Source organism: Pipra filicauda, unplaced genomic scaffold, assembly GCF_003945595.2.
Source record: "Pipra filicauda isolate LSUMZ 115617 unplaced genomic scaffold, ASM394559v2 scaffold652_size184016_pilon, whole genome shotgun sequence".
Lineage (NCBI taxonomy): Eukaryota > Metazoa > Chordata > Aves > Passeriformes > Pipridae > Pipra > Pipra filicauda.
The window spans coordinates 71371-92742 of record NW_024104812.1 but is presented as its reverse complement, the minus strand read 5'-3'; the positions used below and the strand labels follow the sequence as shown (position 1 = coordinate 92742).

The window sequence follows — 21372 nt, the reverse complement described above, 5'->3', positions numbered from 1 at the left end:
ATGGCGTTTGGTACGGCAGAAACTGGCGTGTGCTTTCACGTGGGTATTTGGGCTACACGGAAAATTCCCAGATTTTAAGTTACGGGGTTTTTTTTTTTTAGTGCTCAGAAACCCATCTGCCCTGCCTCCAGGCTTTTCCAGTGCAGACATACTTGACCGATATTCACATGGAAATCTGGGTTTTTGGAGCCCGAAGCTTGCTGAGACTGAGGAGGAGCCATGCCAGCCGCCGGCTTGTGCTTCCACTCCGAGCAGGCGACAAAAATGGGCTATTTAAAAACAAAGTAAAGGGGAGACAAGCCGGGCGAGTTCCTCAGGGAAAAGTGGCACCTTGAGCGGAGCAGAGGATGGAGGGAGGGCACCGGGGACACGCCGGCAGCGGGACGGGAGGGCAGGACCGCGCAGCTCGGACCTGACGGCCTCCTCCCGCGGGAGGACGGGCGGGGAGGCGCGGGGAGCCGCTCCCGGCCGGTCCCCTCCCTCCATCCCTCCTCCCCTCCTCCCCACCCGCAGCCCCCGCCGGGCCACCCCGCGGGGCGTGGGCGGCGCGGGGAGCGGCGGGGCCGGGCGGGAGCGAGCGGGGAGAGCATGTGCATCCTCCCCGCCGCCCCTGCCTCCCTCCCGCCGCCCTCCCTCCCGCCTCCCCTCCCTCCCTCCTTCCCGCCGCGGGTGTGTGTGTGTGTGTGTCTCGGCTCCCTCGCCAGCCCAGCCTGACGCAGGCGGATCGCGATCGCCCCTGACAACAGCCCGGCTCCCAGCGCCGTGCCGGGGGTCCGGCTGCGGCGGGGCCCCGCCGGGCCGGGCCGAGGGGGCGGCGGGGGCCGAGTTGGCCCGAGCGCGGCAGGGCGGCCCGGGGGGGGGAAAGTTGCCGGGAGCGGCGAGGGGCGAGCGCGGCGGCAGGACCATGGGCACTTTGCGGGATTTACAGTACGCGCTGCAGGAGAAGATCGAGGAGCTGCGGCAGCGGGATGCGCTCATCGACGAGCTGGAGCTGGAGTTGGACCAGAAGGACGAACTGATCCAGAAGCTGCAGAACGAGCTGGACAAGTACCGCTCGGTGATCCGGCCCGCCACGCAGCAGGCGCAGCAGCAGAGCGCCGGCACCTTGCAGGGCGAGCAGCGGACCAAGCGCCAGGCGATCTCGGCCGAGCCCACCGCCTTCGACATCCAGGATCTGAGCCACGTCACCCTCCCCTTCTACCCCAAGAGCCCGCAGTAAGCAGGGGGTCACCCCGCGGTCACCCTCAGCCCCCCGCCACCCCTCTCCCCTGTCTGCCGCCTCTCTTCCTCCGTTCCCCTCCATCCCCTGCCATCTCCCCGGCCGCGCCGCCGCTCTCCGGGCAGGGACCGGGGCGGGGGGGTGCGGAGCGGCCACATCCCGCATCCTCCCCGGGTGGTCCCGCGGGGTGGGAAAGTTGCGAGCGCCAGGTTTGCGGGGAGATGTGCGGCAGGAGCGAGCGCCGAGGTGCGAGGGGAGGGGGACCCTCGTCCCCCGTCTCGGCTCCGGGGGACCCGGCCGCCCCCATCCCGCCGGCGAAGCGGGACACGGCGGCGGGCGCTGGGAGTTGCTGCTGCCGGCGGGTTGGATCGGAGCGGATCGCGGGCTCGGGGGGCTTTACCGGTACGAGAGGGGGCGGGACAAACCCGGGGGGTCGCTCCGGGGTCCCGCAGGGGCACAGTCCCAGCAGGGAAACTGAGAGCCCGTCGGGATGCGGTGCCGGCTCTCCGGTAGCCTCTCCTGCCCAGGGGGTGCTGGTGTTTTGGGGAGGGGGGTTTAGCAGTGGCTCGTTGAGGTGTCCTGCTCCGGTGGAGGGTGTGCGGAGGGGGGGGGGGCAGGGCAGGGAAAGTTGCAGGGATCCTCCGTTCCCGTCGTGCCGGGGGATGCGCTGCCCTGGTTTCACACCTGCCCCGGTTTCACACCTGCCGCAGATTAGGCAAATTAGAGCGATTTAATAGAGAAACGGAGCCCTCGCGGGAGCGGCATCGCTCCCTGCGTGTAGCGCCTTTTGCTGGCCAATAAGTCGCCCTGCCTTCGGTTCAGCGCTCCTCAAGGGATGAGAAAAGAGGACAGAGGTGACGAGCGGGTGCTCGCAGCGCCGGGCTCCACGTGCGGGCACGGCACGACTTCCCCGTCGGTGGGTAAACCCCCCTCCCCTCTGCGGCCGGCGTCTTCCTCGTGGAATTGTTAACCGGGAACGCTGGAGGATCCCTGGAGCCATCCCGGCAGTCGGGTGCGTGTGTGCTGGGTGTGCTCGGGGACGGGGTGCGGGCACACGGCAGCGCTCGGGGCACGGCTCGGCCGCACCCTCCGGACCCCGCACGGGGACGGGACCGTGTCCGATGCTCCCGCTGCCCTGGCTGGGGATGGCGGGGCAGGGACGGTGTCCCGGTGCTGCCCTGAGCGGGAATGGAGGGGCAGGGACGGTGTCCCGGGCAGAGATGGCGGGGCAGGGACGGTGTCCCGGTGTTGCCCCAGTGGGAGATGGCGGCGCAGGGACGGTATCCCGGTGGGGTATGGCGGTGCAGGGACGGTGTCCCGGTGTTGCCCCGCTGGGGGATGGCGGTGCAAGGACGGTGTCCCGGTGTTGCCCCGCTGGGGGATGGCGGTGCAGGGACGGTGTCCCGGTGTTGCCCCGCTGGGGGATGGCGGGGCAGGGACGGTGTCCCGGGCGGGTGCCCGCCCGCTCGCCCCTCTGCCCGGCCCTGCCCGCCGCCATGGCGGGGCCCCGCCGTCTCCTGGCAACTGCCCGCCCTCAGGGCGGCCGCCATGGCCGGACCCGGGGCCGGGCTGTGTGTGCCGGGGCGGCGGCTGCCGCTCTGTCCCCCTCCCCTTCCCATTCCCCCTTGTCGTTCTCGCTTCCCCCCACTCCCGCTCTCCCCCCAGTTCCTATTCCCACCCTCCCCGTTCCCATTCCCGCTGCCGTTTCTCCACAGATATTTTGCCCTTTTAAGGCGACTCGCCGCGGATTCAAAAGGATGTCGGGGGGAAGCGGCAGTGGGCTGAACAACAGCCCCTCCGCCAGACCCCAAAACCCAAATAAACCGCCCCAAAAGTGGACGCCGGGTTCTGACGGGCGAGGGGGGCACAGGGGTGCCCGAGGCCAGGCGGGCGGGAGGTCTTTGCAATCCGTGGTGTGCCTGGAAAACATCCAGGGCATCCCACCGGCGTTACCTTCCTCTGGGACAGTGTGTCGCGTCCAAAAACATTTATTTCTCTGTCAGCGTTTGCCCCTTGGTGCCCTCGGAGTGGGAATGCAGCTCCCCAGAGCTCCGGAAAGAGCCACAGGTTTCAGGAGAACGATCTCGGAGCCTCTGCTTGTGTACAGTGAAACATGTAGGGATCCCGACAAAGGCTCGGATTTGTGTTTTCCAACTTGAAATTGTAATTGCTCCTTGTGTAAAGGCCGTACTGCAGTCTGGTGTGGAGTGTAACAGCCCTCACCTGAGGGAGTGCTTCATATTGACCTTCCCTGGTCAATGCTCTTAATAGTATTTATGGTATTTAAGTCAACTCGCAGCTGCAGATTGTAATCACTCAGGTGTGGGCATTTAAGGCTGGGTTGGACATCGTAATCACTCAGGTGTGGGCATTTAAGGCTGGGTTGGACATCGTAATCACTCAGGTGTGGGCATTTAAGGCTGGATTGGGCATTTAAGGCTGGGTTGGACATCGTAATCACTCAGGTGTGGGCATTTAGGCTGGATTGGACATCGTAATCACTCAGGTGTGGGCATTTAAGGCTGGGTTGGAAGGGGCTGGGAGCATCCTGGTCTAGAGGAAGGTGTCCCTGCACACGGCAGGGGAGTGGAACAAGATGGTCTTTAAGGTCCCTTCCAACCCAAACCATCCTGTGATTCCACAAAAAGGTATTTGTTACTGGCTTCAGGAGCGTGTGTGGTTCTGGGAAGGGTTCACGGTGTATGGTGACACCTCAAAGCCTGGCGTTCAACACAACTCTTTGTGGTGGTACCAGGGTTAAGGTGGACAGGAGCTGGAAGCAGAACAATCAAAACATGCAAAGAAGGCTTGGCTTTTTTCCCCCCCGTTCATGCTGAACCTCAGTGATTCTTGAGGTGATGACACCCAACCTTTGCTTTTATCGTGCTACCAGAAAGTGTTCAAAAGGAAGGTGGATGTGGCACTTGGGGACGTGATTTAGTGGTGGGCTTGGCAGTGCTGAGTTAATGGCTTGATGATCTTAAAGGGCTTTTCCAACCAAAATGATTCTATAGTAGCCTGTGGGGTGTTTTTGCAGTTAGGTGGTGACCAACTCCAGTACCTGAAGGGAGCCTGCAAGAAAGATGGAGAGAGACTGTTTAAAATGGCCTGGAGTGCCAGGACAAGGGGGAATTGCTTCCCACTGCCAGAGGGCAGGGTTAGAGGGGATATTGTGAAGAAATTCCTGTGAGAGTGGGGAGGCCCTGGCCCAGGTTGCCCAGAGAAGCTGTGGCTGTCCCTGGATCCCTGGAAGTGTCCAAGGCCAGGTTAAATGGGGCTTGGAGCAACCTGGGCTGGTGGAAGGTGTCCCTGCCCATGGCACAAGTGAAACAAGATGTTCCTTAAGGTCCCTTCCAACCCAAACCATTCTATGATTCAATGAGTGGCATTCAAGGTGTGAAAGTAAATTTAATTGCTTCGTGTGGAAAAATACCATTAAATGTCCTGCATGATCTCACCTTGCACATAAACCCCTCCACTTAAGACACATATAGACTTTAAAAAGTGACTGTTTCAGACCTATGAGAGCTTTAGTTGCTGTTGCAGGGTTGGGCTTGTGTTGCCTCTAAAACTTACTTAAAAGTGAAATGGGACTTTGTGAGTTCACAAAAGGAGTTTATAGCTAAAATCCATGGGGGGACATATCCTGCCATTATCTTCCAAGTTACAAGGCTGGTGAGAGAAGTCAGGCATTGGCATCTTGATCAGTCTTCCTGTTCAAGTAACTAGAATTTTTTTAAAATAAGTGGCTTTTTCTCTTCCCCCCCCAAAAAGGAAATAACTTGCAAGAAGCGACTGAGTAAGTGGGCACAGACTGTGTGTGGTTTCCTGTGGTAGAAAAATGCCCTGACAAACCCTTATCTCCTCTTCATCTTCTAAAATTGCTGCTCTTGTTTGTTTTTCCACACCTTTGACCTCTCACAGGGTATATCCTGGCTGCTAACAGCCTGTCAGCACGGGAAGAATCCTGTGAGTTTGTACCAACTGCTATTCCAATTAAAATTTTACAGAGCAGCCAACCAAAGTAAAGCCCTTTTAACTACCAAGCTGCAGCTCATCCCTTTGGTTACGTGGCCCTTGCCATGGGAAAATACCCAGGACGTTGATTTTTAACAGGCTGTTTTGTTCGGGGATTGGTGACAGCTGTTGGCTTTTTTGGAAGGCTGTGTAATCAGTGCATTTGCTTCTCCAGAAAGGAAAAAAAAAAAAGAATTTAGAAGCAGAACGTAGAGCAAAGTGGAGAGATGGTGAGCGTGAAGGGCCTGATCTCTTGGCCGAGGCGGTGGGGCAGAGAAAATGCAAAATGCCGTGTCTTCTGTAGGAAATGGTGAATAAGATGGAAACTCACTTGTTTTGGGGAGTTAAAATGTGAAGCTGGCGAATCTGCCAAAGTCCCTGGGATTGGTTTGTGAGGGGAGGAGCAGCTCATGAGTTGTATTTAAGAGGTCTGGTTTGAGCAGTGTAAAATACTTGGTTGCATAGCCTTAGGGAAAGTACAACAGGCATACAAGGGATTTAACAAAATCCCTGTAATGGCCAAATTGGTTCTTTGAAGGCGAATGTGCACATCTTCTGTGGGCCAGAGGCATATTTTTAAGTGATCGTAATAGTCATAAACCCTACAGAAATGCTTGAAAACCACTTTATATTTAGAGTAATTGCATAAAATGATCTGCTGGTATTTATTAATGGTATGTATTAGCTAAGGTAATAATTAAGACTCTCAAACTATAGTTCTGAAGAAACCCCCCAAAACAACCAAACCCCTCTTTTCTTAAACCCCACGCTCTCTTCTTCCTAAAATAATTTGGAGGATGGTTGGTACATAATGTAACCACTGGAAAGTGATGGTTGAGATGATTGAGGGATTTGTGGTGAGGGACTGGCAGTGGTGGCTTCCTGGAGTGTGGGGCAGGAGGTGGGATGGTGGTGACCTCTTTAGTCCTATTACTTCCTGGTTTGGGGGCAGAAAACATCTCACCAAAAGCAGCAGCAGCAGGAATGGATGTAGTGGTGCAGCCTTTGTATTTTTTTTTTTTTTTTTTGTGATATCAAGATGTAATTCCCTGTGACGTGTCCAGCGAGCAATTAATTGAAACGCATTTATGATTTATCGGAGAGTTATTAAATGCCCTGGTTGCTTTTATGTGCTGTGTGACCTAATGTTGAATCCATCTGAATGCAGGTTAAGCTAATCCTGGAAGGAAACACTGACATCCCGTGATGTCAGCGTGGTTTTCTGGTGTGCAGGGTTTTGGGGGGCAGGGCTGTGGGGTCAGGGCACCCCCGAGGTGCTGGGGCAGCGTCTCCCCACTGGTGGGGGGTCTGCTGAGGGATGAGGCTTTGCTGGGGAGGATGATCTGCTCCCTGGCCAAGTGTGACCACACAGTGAGGACAGAGCTGGAGCAAGGCAGCCAAGAGTGATTCTCCTCTGTTTTGACAGGTCTGGCTTGGCAGGGGTGGTGGTGGACAGGGCTTCCCTCTGCACACTGACTCAGGCTTGGAGCTGCTTGTGAAGTGCCAAGAGGGACCTTGCTGAGAGTTTGGCTCCTTGTGTAATATGTAATAACCTTCTGAGGTTTGGGTCACTGGTGGTAGTGATAACTGTGTGGTATTCAGTTGTTGTGCAGAGAGAGGACTAAGATTTCTCTCTGTTGGAAGCAGTGCCATCTCTCAACACGTTTTTTTAGGCAGGTTGTGTTTATCCTGAGTGTAAACTCCTAAGGGCCGGAGGGGTTTTATCCAAAGGAAGGTAAAGATCAATTCACTGGACAAAGCCATTAAAACCACACATTTGTTTTGTCATTTTCTGTCTCAGTCTTGCATCGGTGAGTTTAATTGCAAGATTAGTCCCTGCAGTCTCAGTTATCCTTAGTTCTGCTCAGCAGCCACAAGCAACACGGACTTCCCCAGGATTTCTGCTGCTTTGGGATACTAATTTTAGTGGTGTACTGTCAAAAAACTGTGTTTTAAAGCAAAGGAGTTCTGCTCAGAACCTGCATTGACATTTTCACGGTGGTTATGTGCAAAACCAAACCGTTCAGCAAGTGCAGTATTTTTGAGCACACTAATAGCACTTTAATGAAGGTGGTAATTAACACCGAAACTGTTGTTTAAATTGTAATGCAGCTCCATAAATTAACTTTCTACAGAATTAACTTTTTTTTTTCCCTCTTGTTTATATTTCTGGAATAATTATCCATTATTGCTCTTCCCTGTATTATTACATTCGTAGTCATCTGTGTGAAAACTGTGGGTGGGTAGCTTGAAAATGCAACAACAGAAAACGAGGTCCCAGGCCACGGGACCCTCTGTGAAAGCATTCCTGAGCTTTAGCATCCTGTTCCTAAACACGGGATGTGCCTTGCTTGTTTGGAATTAGCAATAAAACCCCAGCTCAGAGTGCTGATACCGAGCAGAAATGTGTGTGGCAGCACGGAATGAGCCCAGCCACTGCCCCTGGAAGGAGAGGGGGCTCTGTGCCTTTACTGAACGACTCTCCGAGCACCAGGTGCAAAACAGGAGTCAAAGGGAAAATAATTACACCTTTAGAGTTAAAAAGACTTGCTATGTATCCGTTTCTTTGGTTATCCTGCTTGGGAGAGATACTAAGAGTTCAGGAGTCGTTGAGTCCTGGAAAGCTGAGCTGGAGGTGGTGGTGGTTTAAATGCCACTTACTGACATAACCCACAGTCCCTGCTGTCTGTGCTCCTGATGTTTCTTTGCTTGTGGCTTTTCACGGCGCCAAAATATTTACATTCGAATCGGGATAAAGTACAACTACTTCTGTAAATGTTTTTCCTCGTGCTGCTTTGCCGTTTCTAAGGGGTGGGTGCAGGCAGAGATGTCCCTGACATTCATGTTCTGTGTGTCCAGCCTTGTTTTGAAGGGCTGATTGATAGAACAGGGGGGAAAAAACAAAAGCATTTGTTGCTACATTGGAGCCTGGAACGGGAAAATAATTGCTTTCTCCTTCTCTCAACGTGTCCAGAAGGTGGATTGGCAGTAAGTGTGCAAGTCAGTTGGGAATGTGCTGTGTATCCTCACATCCTGAACGTCTGAAATTCTATCCAGGTGTTTCAGAACGGTGGGAAAGCACCTGCCTGGAAGGGTTTGTGTCACGGAGAAGGCTCCAGTGTACTTGGGAAACAGAGAGCACAGGACTCGGCGTTTTGCAATGCTCCTGCAGTCACTGGTTTCCTTGGAAACTGGTGCCTGAGCAGGGAGAGCCAAACTTGAACGCTGGTGCCTGGTTTCAAAGTAGAAAATGGGCTGTCAGACTTCAGAAAGTAGGATTGGGATATTTGGACTGTATTTGGGGCTTGTTTTCTGGGAGCAAACTTGGAGTGGGATATCACTGGAAAAAAGCCCCTTTTGGGCTGCAACGTTTTTCCTGCCTGGAGTGGTGTTTCTTTCCCCAAAATGCCCTTTTTTGATTCGGTTTCTGAGCATATTTCGTGGAGGTGTTTCCTGTTGAACACACAAACTGTGTCAGGAAAGCTGTGCACCGGCCCTGTGACGTGGGCTTGACGTGGATTTGGAAACTCCCCAGCCCAGGGCAGCTCGTTTTGTTCACTTACTTAATGTTCTGTGAGGTGGTGATGTGAACAAATGGGACAAATCATAATGGAGCTGTTTGGGTTGACTCAAAATTAAACTGGAGTCTTGTAAATATACACGTACTTTGTGTTGACTGTGATATCCTACATGCAAGAGAAATATATATAATGACATGTATACACTCAACACGTGGAGGGGAGTATTGCATTCACGCAAATAGACTTTTCTTGGGACAGAAAACAATCAGTAGCATCAGTAGGATATACGGAATTTTTTTCCAGCAGCAGCAGGGCTCTGGGAATGCATCCCGGTGTAGTGGAAGGTGTCCCTGCCCGCGGCAGGAGGGTTGGAAGGAGATGATTTTTAAGGTCCCTTTCAAATCCAAACCGTTTCCTGTCAGTGCTGTTGGTTTCTTCAGCCACGGAGAACCACTGAGATTCAGGAGCAAGGGGGTAAATAACCGGTGCCGTGGCTGTGCTGGAAATCTAAAGCCATTGTTCCCTGCCCCCGGTGTAAGCGGGTGCCTGGGATCTGTCAGTGCTCGTTAGTATTTAAACTGCCCCTTTGATGTCCTTTGTGTGCAGAGATGCGGCGGGTGAGGAGAATTCATCAGCGCTAAGAGAGGAAAATAACTTTGGTGGTGGGTAACATTTGGGATGAGTGCAGGAAATCCATGGCCCTGTGACTCAGGGCAGTGGCCAAGCACTTCGGGAAGGTGTAGGTACAGCAGGTGTGATGCAAATAATCAGCTGTACCTCGAGGCCTGCTGGAAACAGTAGGTGTCTTCATCTAGAGGCGATTTGAAAATCAGGACTCTTAAAAGTTCCTTTAGGTGAAATGGAAGAGCAGGCATCCTGGGAATGAGGAGTCAGTCTCCACCTCTTTGCCTTGGAATGTCGGTATTGCTCCAATTAGTGTTGTGTGTGCGGTGTAATGGTGACCATGGTTGTCTGGAGGAGATATTTAGCAGCTCCTGTGTTTTGTGACTGGATATATGTATTTAATGAATGCAACAGGTGATTTTGAAACCTGATAAATGCCAGGAGGTGCTGTCCCATGGAGCTGCCAGCACAGCAGCTGGTTTTGACTGGGCAGCTGGATCCCTGCTCTGGAGGGTGTGGAGCTGTGGAGCACCATCCTCTTCTCCCTTCTCAGCCCTTGGTTACTTCCCTGGGCATCTTGTTCCTGCTCCTCCTCCTGCCCAAGACTTTTCTCCCTTCCTATGGATGCTTGTTGTTCTCTTCCCTCTCAGCCCCAAAGCTCTTCTCTCTGCAGAGCTGTTCCATCTGACTTTACATCTCCCTGAAAAACCCGCCTTGTCTCCCGTGTGCATCAAGGGGCAGAGAACCTCTGGTGGCAGCAGCCCAGGATCCTGCAGGAGGCTGGATTTTCCTGACCATCCAGCTTTTCTGGTGTGCCAGTCGGAGCGAACTCAGTTGACTCTGATCAGATGTGACATCCCCTGGGCCTCCTGCGAAGGCCAAACAGCAGTGCTGTGGCTCTGCCTGCCTGCACCTTGCTTAGCTCAGCCAAAAGATGGATCATGCACATCCCCTGTCCTGGAGAACCAGCACCCAAAAGGGACACGAGGGGAGGGAGTGGCTGGTTCTCTCTGTGTTGGGGTCTTGTGCTGGATTTGGCTGGAGAGAGGGCATTTTCTTCCCAGTAGCTACTGTGGGATTTGTGCTGTTGGTAACACAGGGATGTTTTCCTCATCTATCACAGAGCCAAGGCCTTTTCTGCTCCTCACCCCACCACGAGCAGGCTGGGGGTACAACAGAAACTGGGAGGGGACACAGCTGGGACAGATGATGTCCCATGTTATGCTCAACGCATAAAGCTGGGGGAAGAAGGAGGGAGGAAGGGGGAGATGTTTGGAGTGATGGCATTTGTCTTCCCAAGCCCCCTCTGTGTGGGATGGAGCCCTGCTTTCCTGGGAGTGACAACGCCTGCCTACAGGAAGTGTGGAATGAATTCCTTGTGGTTTTTGCTTTACCTATTAAACTGTCTTTGTGTCAGCCAAGGAATTTTCTCACTTTTACCCTTCTAATTCCTTCCTTCATCCCAGCTGGGATGGGAGTGGTGCTGGGGTTACACCTGGAGCAGGTACCTCTTAAACTGTGGCCGAGGTTATGTTTGTGCCACAGCAGGGGGATCTCCAAAAGGATTGTGGCCCAAGGATAAGGCCCTGCTGGAGCAGGCTCACCTTGGAGCATCAGTGGCTGTGCATGAGGTCGTGGTGGAGCGCCCCAGAGCACGTGGCCATGGGTAAACCCACGGCGGAGCAGGGACAGCCCTGCAGGGACTGAGGCCAGGGCTAAGGCTGTGCTGGAGCAGGTTCCCTCCTGGAGGGATGGTGCCTGTTGGAGCAGGTATGGGCATTGTGGCCTGTGGAGAAGGCCCTGCTGGACCTGGAGCACCTCAGAGTGATGGTGGCTGTGGACAAGTGCACGCCACAGCAGCACAGAGAGATGGCTTATGGATAAAGCTCCACCTGGAGCAGGGACACCCCTGAGGGACTGCAGCCTCTGCACAGGTCCAAGCTGGGGCAGGGGGAGGAGTTCATTGGTTAAATCTAATGGCTTAATGGCCCAAAGGGACCAGGGGTGGAGAGTGGAATGGATACACCTTGAGATGGTTCTAGCCTGGGATTCGAGTTGCACGTGATGGGAATTACTGTAGCAGGAACCCCTTGCTGTGAACAGGGCTGGGAGCAAGGGGAGGGGCTCCTTGCAGAGTCAGACCCTTCAGTGACAGTGACTTTGAGCTGTGTTGACAAAACATCCCTCTGGGATGGCTGAGTGACATCCTGCAGGGCCTCCCTACGACCTGCCCTGTGGGATGAGGGGCTGCTCCAGCACCTCTCTCTTAGTGTTGGGCATCCCTTGTCCTTGTTACAGACCAAACCACCACCACATCTCGTTGGTGGGGAGTGTCCAGACGGAGGAGTGGGATGAATCTCAGCTAGAAACGTGGAGGTGTGTCTGTGCCCTCCTGTCTGAGTGCTGGGATGGGGCTGTGCCTCCAAACCCGGCAGGTATTTAAGAACCAGTTGTGTGGTGTGTGTGTGTGTGTATAATATCTTTTATTCCTTACGCATCTTCGCCCGTTTCAATCCCGTTAAGACAAGGGGAGAACACATCTCCTGCTCATCAGACACTTGATTGCTTTCTGCTCTGCCGGCCCCAGCCCGGCTCTGCGAGGCAGGGGAGAAATGAGGCGCGGAGAGGAGCCGGCTTTTCTCCATTAGCACCGCTCCAAACACTCCTGGGCTCGGGTGCCTCGCTGACGAGCTCGTTGGGAGTGCTGCAGGGAGGCAGACACCCCGGCTTTCCCTGACCTTCCCTCCTTCCAGGACACGGCGGCCGGGAGGGAGTTGGACTTGTTAGACTTGTGGTGAGGGAAGGGAATTGAAGTTCCACTGGTGCTTCTGCTTGGAGGAGGGACACAGGTGGTGCAACTCTTGTTTTGCTGCTTCTTAACTGACTCTGACAGGGATCTTGGCAGGATGGGCTCCTGTGGCCTTTTTTTTGGCAGATCCATTCCAGGTGGATACTGTATTGCAGCCCAGCAGCCTTCTGTTAGTGGATTCCCAAGGGAATGCTGGCTATTCCTCTTGCTTCCCTCCATTCTCTGGCTGGATTTATTGAAGTGCCTGCAGAAGGGTTTGCTGCAGGTGTGGTGAGCTGGAATACTGGAGCACAAAGCCAGGGTTTGCCAGCACAGGTACATTCCATGTGCCACCGCTGCTTTTTGGGGATCTGGCTCTGGGAAAAGCGACACTGGGATAAGTGTGGTGGCAAATCCCACCTCTGTTCCTGTTGTGCAGGAAGCAGCTGCTTTACCCCTGTTATCTTCTCATCAACCACTGTGGCAGGTACTTCAAGAGCATGTGTTGTCCGTGATTAGGAACAAATTATCACTTCCCTCATAAATCCCCCATTTTTTTTTTCCTTCAGACTTTGTGCAAGGATGGCTGTTACCATTATTTAGAAAGGTAAAGCAACCCCAAAACTGAGCTCATCAAGTAAATCACAGGTTTTTGGTTTTGTGCCACTATTCTCACATAGATAAAACAGGTGTTTTGAGGTGTTAAAAGTTATATTTCCTTTTTGAAAGCCAAAAATAGCTCAAATAGGGAACCACTAGCATGGTGTTTAGAGCATCCCTTGGGATGTATAAAGCCAGGTTAAGGCATTATCCCAGTATTTGCAGGTACAAATGGAAAAGCTTCCATAGAAAGTGGGGCTGCTCCATCAGCGTGGTGAGGACAAACACGTGGGAGACCTGCCAGGAACATGAGTCCATATTTCACCTCTGGAGCACAGTGGCTCCTTGTTTCGACTGGAAATCCCACCTGTGAGCTCTAAAGAACTCTTTCAATTGCAGGTTCAATTTGTTGCCACTCGTTTCTCAGCGTTTTCCACCACAAAAGGTTCTTGCTGGGCAAGTGTTGCAGACTGGAGTCCCACTGTTTGATTAAGCTCCCTGGATTCAGAGGGCACAAAGCCTTGGGCTGCCTGGCTGGTACTGAGGGAGGCTCCTGTTTAAGTGGCAGAGTTGTTAAACTGATGCAAAATATGTGACTTTTTAGCCGAGGGGAACAGAAAGCTTTGGGAACTTGTGGGATGTGGGAGGGTGAGCTGGGACAGCCTGACTCGTGCACTGAAGTAAAGCAGAGGGTCATGTTAACTGTGTGAAATATGGAGGCCTGTGTAAAGTACCTGGAAGGGAGGATCTTTACAGGGATTTGAAGTTTTAATATGTGCTGGTGATAATTCCTGGGAAGCCTTCAGCTCCATTGCCTCTTCTGATTTCCTTGGTCAGCAGTTGAAATGCTTTGTGGCTTTGTTCGTGCTGAGGGAATGATACATCATGGGGAGTTAATATTCCACGCTTTTCCTGAGCTTCTTAATGGAATTTTTATCAGTTCCACTGAAGCATATGATGCACAGAAAAGCTGGCCTGCTGTCAGGTTGTTTGCTCTGGAGCTGCTTCAGAATTGCTTTGACTTCCCGGTGAAAATACGAGAGGGGCCATCCCACCCTAAATCCCACCAGATCCCATGGAATCCCTCTGTCACCAAGGGACAGGCAAGGCAGGACCCTGGGCTGCCAGTCCTGAGCATCCCCTGTTGGTGCTTCAGTGCTCCATCCCTCTCTCTTACCCTCCCTGCAGTTCTTTTTTCCTCTCACCACCATCATCTGCTTGTTGCAAACCTCTCTTGTGCCCTGTGTGTTTTCAGAAGACCTAAAAAAGTCTGTTTTTTTTTTTTTTTTAATCTGTTTGTGTTGGTGATCCTGAGATTGCTCAGACACAGCTGTTCAGAGCCTTGACACCATTTTCTCTGGGACTGCTTTGTCGTCTCAAGTGCACTTTGCTGCAGTACTTATACAGAGGATAAAAGGCAGCCACCTCAGCAAATTAGTGTGAAAGCACTGGGGAAGAGTTGTAGATATGTAGTGTTTTGGTTTTTTTTTTGAGTCCAGATTTAGCCTTGTGCCTGTGGCCTGTGCTTTTGAGAAGTATTTGTTGTGCAGAGAGGGCTTCTGAGAGGTTAAATCCACTGTCTGTGCCCTCATCTGAAGGGTAAATCAGGTGCTGCACTGACAGGGATCTCTCTATGTGGTAAAACTTCAGCAGGCAGGGTTTGATTTAGGTGATTGTGGGGGGGAAAAAAATCATCCCATATCATTTAATACTTCTCCTATGAACACAGGCTGTGAGAGAGTTGGGGGCTCAGCCTGGAAAAGAGAAGGCTCTGAGCAGACCTTAGAGCCCCTTCCAGTGCCTAAGGAGGCTCCAAGGGAGCTGGAGAGGGACTTTGGACAAGGGTCTGGAGGGACAGGACAAGGGGGAATGGATTAGATATTATGAAGGAATTGTTCCCTGGGAGGGTGGGGAGGCCCTGGCCCAGGTTGCCCAGAGAAGCTGTGGCTGCCCCTGGATCCCTGGAAGTGTCCAAGGCCAGGTTGGAGGGGGCTTGGAGCAACCTGGGCTGGTGGAAGGTGTCCCTGCCCATGGCAGGGGGTGGAACTGGATGAGCTTTAAGATCCTTTCCAACCCAAACCATTCTGTGATTCTGTTCTGTGTAGCCCTAAGCCCAATGTGTGATAATTTTCATAATGGAAAAAAAAAAGTTTTTACTCCTCCACGTGCTACAGGGGTTCAAATATGCAATCCTATAACCAAAAAAAAAAAAAAAAAGGAAGGGAAAAACCCCACCCCAAACTACTCTGGAGGGTTATAACGCTTTTTAAACCAGAATCTCAAAATGCCCCATCTTACTTTTGGTTGCTGTCTGACAAGGCTTCTCTTTGCAGCCTCCACCCTGAAGGCAGTGGGTTGAAAGCTCTCTTTAACCAGCAGCTGGGGCATGTTGATGGAAATAACTCATCAACCTGTGGCCAGTCTGGAGGAGCAGCCACCTGATGTGCCCTGTTGGATTATTAGAGGCTGAGTTCTGAGCCAGGCATGGCTGAGCAGAGCTCCTTCATGTAAGGCTGAGGTGAAAAGAGCTTGTCCTTGCTGCTGGGGCTTCAGCTGAAAAGCTCATTTTTATGCCCAAGACTCGGGAGAGTGGTCACAGCACAGAGATTTCTGCTGGGGAACAAAGGCAAATTCCTCATCAGAGAATGTAATCAAATGGTGATGCTGCAGCTGGTTCCTTCCAGCCTCTAAATGCAGACAAAATAGCACATAGTAGAGAAAAAACGTTTGCTGAGTTAACTGGGCTATATTTAGATGCCAAATAAACAGATTTCTGCTCTTGACCCTCCCCCTCAACACCCTAAAACTGTTTTTTAGACTGTCTGCAAAAGTCTTGGCTGTTTGTGGCTTCTGTTCCTCTGCAAGGGAAGTAATTGAGAGCGGTAGGGAAAGGACATCTGTCACAGCTGGACAAAGCAAGTTCTTGGGCACACAGTCAGTCCCTGTGTCCAGCCTTGTTCCCTCTCCTTGGCCCTTTGTTAGCACAGCATCCACAGGCTGTTGTAGGAACAAAACCCCTAAACCCCCCCAAACCCTCCCCACGTGGGTCCACGGGAATCTCAGGAGGTTTAACAGGGCCAAGTGCTGGTGCTGCCCCTGGGTCAGGAGAACCCCCGGGATCAATCCAGGCTGGGGATGAGCAGATGGAGCAGCCCAGGCAGAAGGCCCTGGGGGTGCTGGTGGGGCAGAGGCTGGACCTGCCCCGGCCCAGAAACCCCCCGTGCCCTGGGCTGATCCCCCAGCGTGGGCAGCAGGACAGGGGGGGATTCTGCCCCTGGATCCCTGGAAGTGTCCAAGGCCAGGTTGGACGGGGCTTGGAGCAACCTGGGCTAGTGGGAGGTGTCCCTGCCCATGGCAGGGGGTGGAACTGGATGGTCTGTAAGGTCCCTTCCAGCCCAACCCATTCCATGGCCAGTGTGGCCTTACTGATCCATGTAAGAAGTAGATGAAATACAGGCATCTGCCCTTACACGATGCATTTCCATCCCATTTTTCCCTGGAGCAGCCTCTTTTCCTGGCATTGCTGTTGGTACTGACTGTGCAGTTAGCCCTTTATTCATGTGTGCATAAATTTGACTGTTTTTAAAGGAAGCAAAATAGCCCAGCCTAATCTTGCCGGAGCAGATTAGGAGAGGGAGGCTTCAGATCCTCAACAATCCTCAAATCCTCGCGATTGAGGATTTCATCTGCCTGCATGGAGTGCTGCTTGCAACCTCAGGGGCGGCCAGAGTGTAGGAGGAAGTTAGTTTATGCCTTTATTTTTTTTCTTCTCAGACATACTTGTGTTGTTCATGTGGTTTTTGCCTCCTAATTTCCAGGCTGGGGAGTTGGTGTTGCACCCGAGGAGAGGATCATGGGCAGCACAGGCTCTGGTCCCACCCCATCACTGCAGGCTTTGATCTGTTTGGCTTTCAGTGCTGATTAGTTTTGATATCCCATTTTATATATGTCAACTGCAATTCCTTCCTAAGCACAAGCACTCAGCAATTAGGAATTAGGTTTCACTCCGGATTAAACAGCAAAACCACAAGGCACAGTAGCAGAAACAGGGCACTGGAAATCCCCGTGTTCTCATTTAAGGGACATTGATTTTCACAGGCAGAGAAGCTTTCCACAGATTTCCACCTAAATAACAAGCCTTAATGCAGGTATAGGTTATTGGCAGATTTATTTAGGGTTTTCTCTTCCTATTAACCCGAGAATAAATCCCACAGCAGTGTTTAAAATTGGGTTTGTCTCTTAGGGGTATGCTAATGATGTGAGGAGTTTTGAATAGTTACAATCCAGGCTAGAAACTTTATGGGTGATTTTTATTATTTTTTTTTTTTTTGGGGGGGGGAGGTGATTTTGGGTAATCTAAAAGCTGTGTGGAGCTCAGCTTGATCCTTGGAAGGTGTAGCTGTTCCCTTGGGATTGCTGCTGCTGGACTTGCAGCTGACTGTGCTGGGCATATCTGTCCAAAATAACAGTGAAATGAGAGTAATTCTGCCTGGCACTTCTTTGTTCTTGACCTCTCCTGCCTCTACAGACTTCTCTGAGCTGCCTGGGGGGGAGATATGACAGTGGTGAAGCTGCAGCTCGGGGAGATCCCTTGCTCAGCTCTGGTTTGGGTTGTACCTGATGCTTTGGTGCTGGCTGGGGGGCACAGGACAGCCCGCAGCTCTCAGACGTTCTCCAGAGCTCACAGGCCCTGGCAGGAGATCAGCCAAGGTGGAATATCAGCAGGGATTTCTCATGTATTGTGGTTTTAGGGCGTTTAACTGGGAATGCTGTGATTGGGGTGGGGTTAGAGGGGATTTCTGTGTTTGCCTGTTCATTTGCTGTTCCTCAGAGCCCTGCCTGGGTTTTGTGCAGTGCCAGCAGCTCCCTGGGTGCAGCTGACTCTGATTTAAGCTGTCTGACACGCAGCCCTCGCTGCATTTTGCTGTGGCATAATCACCAGCGTGACCATAAAACCTGTTTATTTGGAATTGTTCACTGGATAAAGATTAAAACAAGGCTACTGCTTCTCACAAAATTCGAGGGGATTCGAGCCTCGTTAGTGGTTGGATCCTTGTGTGACCTCCTCAATAATCTGTGTGAAAGCAGCAGTCCCTTGGGATGTCATTCCAGCATGGGAAGATGGCAGAGGTGGGTCTGAAGGTGGGGGTTTTGTCTGGGTTCATGCAAACCTTGTTTAACCCCCTTCTCAGCCCCTACCCCCTTTGCTGTTCTTGGCAGTTTTATTTCCTTGCCCACGAGGTAATGCCAAGCTTTTTCTCCTTGTGTGACAGCCGAGTGGGATTTATAGCTGTGGCTTATCCAAACAACCTGTAAAAATGTTATAGAGTGTTTAAAAAGTAATAGTAGTTATAATTCATGTGGAGAACAAATAAACGCTTGTGTTCTCCTCGGTGTGCACAGAACTGTGCACAGACCTTAACTCAGGTTGGAGGGGGAAAGATATTATTGGGAGAGATCTCTTTTTTTCCTCTCTGAAAAGGGCTGTCTAAGTAAAATATTCTGTTTTAATAACACAGGGATTTTAGGGCTCCACAGACTACATACAATTTACTTGACCTTTATAAATAGAACAGTCCTGTCTCTCCCTATTGAAAAAGGAAAAGGGGAAAAAAAAAAAAGAACCCAACCTGAAAGAAGCATAGAAATTTATGAAGTTGTTAGATTTTATTCCTTGAGCAGAAAGGCCAATTGTCCAAGCAGGATGTGGACAGAATAGCACCAGATAGACCAGCTCTCAGATTGGTGCCAAAAATAAAAATGCAGATCCATAAAACTGGCAGAGGAAAATTGACTGTTGTGTTCCTGAGGGTTGGAGCAAGAGTTGCTTGGGGAGGAAAGAAATGCTGGGATTTGGTGAGGACCTTGGGAAGTTGGCATCAGGTTATGCCAGGGGAGGTTTAGATCACATATTTGGGAAGAATTTCTCCCTGGAAAGGGTGGTCAGGCATTGGAGGGGGAGGTGGTGGAGTCCCCGTCCTTGGAAGCATTAAAAGAACATGGAGATGTGGCACCTGGGGACATGTGGGCATGGGGGTGCTGGGTTCATGTTTGCTGATCTTAGAGGGCTTTTCCCACCTTAATAGTTGCAAATTAATGCCACCAACAGCTGAAATCATGAGCTGTAGAGGGAAAAAAAATCATGGGAATTGAGATCTTAGTGTTAGTTTAGCATCCATTTAGAAACATTGCACCTAATATTGCAGAGAGCTTTTGTCCTAAGGGGCAAAAGGTTATTAAAGACTTGGTAATTTTCTTTTTGGACTGGAGGGGGAAAATCACAGAATGCCAGAATGGTTTGGGTTGGAAGGGACCTCAAAGCCCATCCAGTCTCACCCCTGCCATGGGCAGGGACACCTCCCACTAGCCCAGGTTGCTCCAAGCCCTGCCCAACCTGGCCTTGGACACTTCCAGGGATCCAGGGGCAGCCACAGCTTCTCTGTGCCAGGGAAGGATTCCTTCCCACTATCCCATCTAACCCTGCCCTGTGTCAGTGGGAAGCCATTCCCCCTTGTCCTGGCACTACAAAAGCAAACATAAGGTACCAGTTCCTTTGTCTGGGAGAGGTGGATCCCTGTTCTCAGTGGAGAAACTCGGAAGTTTTCATTCCTGGAGCGAGCCTGTCTCGTAGGGACACAGTTAAAGTGCTTTTCCAGGGATCTGCCTGTGCATCATAGCTGGGATAAAATGTTTTGTTGGGGAGCAGAGGTATTTCATTTAAGATAAGGTGAATCTGGCATGACCCAGTGAGTGACTTACACGGTGTGTGCCCAGGGTAAATAAACTGCATTCCACTGGAAATAAAGGATGTTTCAATGCTGCTGTTACAGCAGATGTGGAAGTGCAGTCCCTGGGTGAACAACAGCCTGCACAGAAATCAGCTGCTCTTTCTTGGCTTTGAGTTTGCTTTTAGCTCCTGCTGCTGCTCCTGCTTGCTGGGTGAGAGGAGAGGACAGGTTTAAATTCAGGTTTAAGAAAGATAACACTGAAAGTTGTGCTATTTGCTCACTGACTTCAAAGGTTTCTATGTTTTAGTTCCTTCAGCTCACTAAAGGAAGGTGTTTTTATTTCAAGAATTCTGGTGCCAGTTAGTTTCCTTGTTGGTTTAACACAGGCTTGGGCTGATCTTTCTGATCATCTCTGCTCATCAATATGCAGGATATCAGCATACATGCCAAGAGCTCGGGGCTGCTTTTGACTTGAAAGAGTGAATTGTCTGAGCACCTTTAAAATCCACTTAAATGCCTTTTAAATGACACTCTTCAGGCCTGTTGGGATTAAACTGGACCTGAAATTGTTTCAGCTCCCTCCAGTAGTTCCTGTTTCCTCTCTGGAAATAGCTCTGGCACGCAGGTTTTCTCCATCTCTTTTTAGCTTTTTCTGTGTATTCCTTCATGTAAATATTTCCCCACAGCAGCCTGTGGAGCGTGGAACAGACTCAAAACGTGGAAGAGTTGTAGCAGTGCTTCTCAGAAGGTGACCAGAACTGCATTCCCAGTCCTGTCAAATACTTGGGACAGTGGGAACAAACTGTTTCCCTGCAGGCCCAGGGGTGTAGGGTGGGAAGAACCACTGGCTCTGTCTCGCTGTGATAAACTGATGTGTTCTGCTTTTCTGAGTATGGCTTTTTACCCCCTTTTCGTGGAATCCCAGACTGGTTTGGGCTGGAAGGGACCTTAAAGCTCATCCATTCCCACCCCCTGCCATGGGCAGGGACACCTTCCACTAGCCCAGGTTGCTCCAAGCCCCGTCCAACCTGGCCTTGGACACTTCCAGGGATGGGCAGCCACAGCTTCTCTGGGAATTCCATCCCAGCCCCTCCCCACCCTCACAGGGAACAATTTCTTCCTAATTTCTATTTAAACTTCCTCTCTATCAGTCTGAAGCCATTTCCCCTTGTCCTGTCCCTCCATCCCTTGTCCAAAGTCCCTCTCCAGGCTTCTGGTGAGCTCTTTACCTACTGGAAGGAAATTTCCACCCAATCTGATGCAAGAACCTCTGCCACTTCCTTCTTCCTTTCCTGTTCTTCCACATTAAACCCTCTGGCTCCTTGCACAGCCCCATTTCCAACCTGTCTGAGTTTTCTTCCTGGCCTGGGTCTTGGCTTTGTGCTCCTCTCCTGCTGCAGGCTGTGCTTTGTGGTTTACTTTGCCACTGCCCTGTGGAAGCAGCAAAACAGGAAGGGGCAGGAATTCGCAGGAGGGGAGAAACAATTTGGGAAGATGGTGAGAGGAAAGGAAAAAGAAATGTGTGGTGCTGTGCATGTCAAGGGAGGCACTCAGACAAACAAGGAAGATGATCCAGAGTTGTTGTAATGGGAGCAAACATTTTGGAGTTTGGAGACGGAGTGGGAAAGGGATGAGACACGAGGCTGGTGGAAAACTGGAGAGTAAGTGCAGGATAGTAATGCAAGGAAAGGAAGGTAATCACAGAAGTCCATTATGGGAGCAAACTTAGTTTGCTGCTCATATGATGCAGATAAAGGTAACTTAATTCTGTGCCCTCCTCTGGCTTGTTTTGTCTGTCACAGTTCTCAGCCTTGAGAGCTGGTTCTTCTCTGCAGTGCCCTGTTGAGAGCCCTGCTGTGGCCCAGAGGGTTTCTG

The 21372-nt window shown here is 51.6% G+C and overlaps 1 protein-coding gene across 1 annotated transcript in view; it reads left to right on the top strand.

Annotated features, from left to right (window-relative positions):
• The first annotated feature begins 560 nt into the window (after positions 1-560).
• Positions 561-21372, top strand: part of LOC114003795 (cGMP-dependent protein kinase 1-like) — a 42017-nt gene continuing 21205 nt past the window's right edge. Inside the window, exon 1 of the mRNA XM_027751140.2 lies at positions 561-1215. Coding sequence (XP_027606941.2) covers positions 905-1215 — 311 coding nt within the window. The 5' untranslated portion in view covers positions 561-904. The remainder of the gene's footprint in view (positions 1216-21372) is intronic.